At 46.7% G+C, this 2,998-nt stretch overlaps 1 protein-coding gene across 1 annotated transcript; it reads right to left on the bottom strand.

Annotated features, from left to right (window-relative positions):
* Positions 1–970: 970 nt before the first annotated feature.
* On the bottom strand, positions 971–1,798 carry LOC123037658. The gene has a single exon (XM_044459315.1). It carries the CDS (start codon positions 1,796–1,798, stop codon positions 971–973), a length of 828 nt encoding a protein of 275 aa, XP_044315250.1.
* Positions 1,799–2,998: the final 1,200 nt, after the last annotated feature.

Here is a 2,998-nt window from a genome sequence, read left to right as displayed (position 1 = left end):
GGCTGCAATTGATATGTTGTTGATACGCTTTGATCAAATGATGTCAGTAATGACGACCACACTACAAATGTTACAGAGCGTGATTTCTAAGCACGCCAATCTATCAGGGTCAACGCAATGCGATGACTAATTACGGTATAAATATCGTTATTTGGAACGCCAGCAACTTAGATGGCAAATCACTCGAGATTGAGCACCTCCTCCAGGAACGCAACATTGACATTTTATTGATCTCAGAGACACATTTATACGCTGTTCACTCTGTCAACCACCCTGATGATCGACATCGTGGTGGTGCTGCTGTCATCATCAAATCCTGTTTAGATTATCACATAAGTGCCACAATATCGGAGCCTCACCTGCAAGCAGTTGCCATAAGTTTGGTCACCGGGTTTGGCAGAATTTCATTTGGTGCTTAGACAGCACCGTCCACCTGGTCACCGCCTTTCTTGGACGACTGGAGGGGATTGGAATGCGCACCACAGTTTCTGGGGGTGCAGGCGATCATGCCCTCGGGGAAACACCCTGATGTCAGTTATTGCTGACTCAAATATGCAGATTTTGGCTACTGGCGGACCCACTCATTTTCCTTGGATCAATGACCGCCTCCCGACGGCCATTGATTTTGCTGTGTACAAAGGCACAGGATCAACCACCTTAAAATCTCAGAGTGCCCGGGACTTTCCTCTGATCATATTCCGCTCCTGATATATTTTTGCGTGGCTGCCTATACGATCGTTACCAAATCCAGGCATCTTCCCCGGGGCTCGGATCTTAAAAGATTCAGTGCGCAACTTACTGCTCTGACTCAGGAGCAACTTTCAATTCTTTCTGTGGACGACGTAGATTCCTTTGCTGAGGTCTTAGTTGAACAGATCCATCAAGCTGCCCCTCCTCCTAGAAGTATACCTATTCCTCCTCCATCTTGGGATTATTCAAAGCCAGAAATTGCTGCCTTGGCCAGAAATGGTCATGCACTTCGCCGTGTCTGGATAAGGACGAGGCATACCATCGATATGGCAAGGTGGAAGGCTACTGAAGAGAAGACTTGCCTCTTTTTGTAATCAGGATTTTCAGCTAGACCGACATTGTACGTTAGAATGCCTTTTCCAGGATGCCAGTAAAGTCCGAGAACCTTTACTGGTGACGTTTGTGCAGGTTGTGTGTCGCTATCATCCGTTTGTATATATGGTGTATTGGATACCCATTTCCCGAGTTCAAGGTTTGCACGAGACATCAGCTGAATCAGCTCGTTTCGGTTCCGTAGTAGCTCATCCTCACTGTTTGACCCAGTAAGAACGTCATCTACATAGAAATCCTCCAGCAGGATTTTCGACGCATTTGGGTTTTCCTCTTGATAATCGACAGCAAGTTGTTCCAGCACTCGCTCAGACAGGAATGGTGCGCATGAAGTTTCGTAGGTTACTGTGCACAATTGGAAATGCTTGATAAGATCGGATGGATGAAGATCCATCCATTCTCTCCAAGCGATTTTCTGGGAGTTTCTGTGCTTTTCGTTGACCCTTATCTGGCGGAACATTTTTACGATATCCGCTGAGAATGCAAATTTGTACATTCGAAAACGAAGGCACACAGCAAATAGATCGCGCTGGATACTGGGACCTGTAAACAGGGAGTCATTTAAAGCCTTACCATTGGCATCACGAGAAGATCCATCGAAAACTACTCGTAGCTTCCGACCCAGAACTGGGTGGTGTGGTAGATAAAATTGATTTCCAGTACCGTTTTCCTCAGGTGGCACCTCTCGCATGTGCCCCAGATTTGTGTATTCCCGCATAAAGTATACGCACTATGTACGCAGCTGGTCGTTCCGTTGCAGCCGCCGCTCAACCGATTTAAAGCGTTTGAGCGCTCCTTGTAGAGTTTCTCCGAAATCGGGGTTTTCTGTGTTGAATAGAAGATCCACGATATACTTCCCGTTTTCATCGCGACTGTGAGTGGCGAGAAAGTGCTTCTCGACCTGATCATCCTCCGGATCCAGTTTTGCTCTGCTTTGAACGTTTTCCAATTCCCAAAACTTCTGAAGAGTAGCGCCTATGTCTACTATTGTAGTCAGTGCAATAGCGTTGCTTGGATTTGATGTGATGAGTGAGGTTATTACCCATTCGAACACCGAAGAAATGGCGATAAGATTACCCTTGTTGTCGTACATCTTTCGTCCTGTAAGCACCGACCATACGTGTTCGCTTCCCAATAGAATGTCAACAGGTGAGTTTGTGTTGAATTCAGTATCCGCCAACTGCAGATAATTGAATGCCTCGAGTGCCGATGCATCGATGTTTTGGCGTTCCAGCGAAGAAGTAATTCTGCCTAGCACGTGGGCGTAGACAACCAAATGATCCTCGGAGATACGGGTCTTGATATGCAAGGTGCTGCATCTCCTTGTCGTATCTGCTTTCACCGAAGAGATTCCCGTAACCAAGATGCGTGATGACGAACTTGTCAATCCCAGAGCTTGAATGCAACGCTCGGATACGTACGAAATGGCAGTTGGTAATATGCTTCGCTTAACTTCCGTTTCCTGTGCAGATTTTGCAGTGCCCTGTGCACATACAACTAATTGAGTGCCCTCTCCTTGGGCGAAATGACTGAGAGTCACCGAAGTGTTGTTGGACGCACCTATGTTTCACTCGTCCTCGCCTGCTATCTAAGCAAGATTCCCAATAGCCTGTGGATTCGCTTGGACATGTAGAAGGGAGTGATGATTTCTTGTGCATTGCCTACATTTGTATGTCGACTTGCACTTGCTGACTCCATGACCAGGTCGCAAGCAGTTGTAGCACAGTGATTTCTCCTTTACGAAGGATCGCCTCTGCATCCCAGACATATCCAAGAACAGCTGACGGTTATACAGAGTGTGTTCTGTTGAATTACATTTGGTGCAGCCACTGCCTTCGACCGCAACCATCGATTGTGTGACCCTTTTTGGTTTTTCTGCATGTGTTGTTGTCTTACTACAAGTCCCAAGCTCCCTTTT

This window comes from Drosophila rhopaloa, unplaced genomic scaffold, assembly GCF_018152115.1.
Source record: "Drosophila rhopaloa isolate 14029-0021.01 unplaced genomic scaffold, ASM1815211v1 contig_190, whole genome shotgun sequence".
Lineage (NCBI taxonomy): Eukaryota > Metazoa > Arthropoda > Insecta > Diptera > Drosophilidae > Drosophila > Drosophila rhopaloa.
Note: the sequence above shows the minus strand (reverse complement) of the source record. Positions and strands in the feature narration are given on the sequence as shown.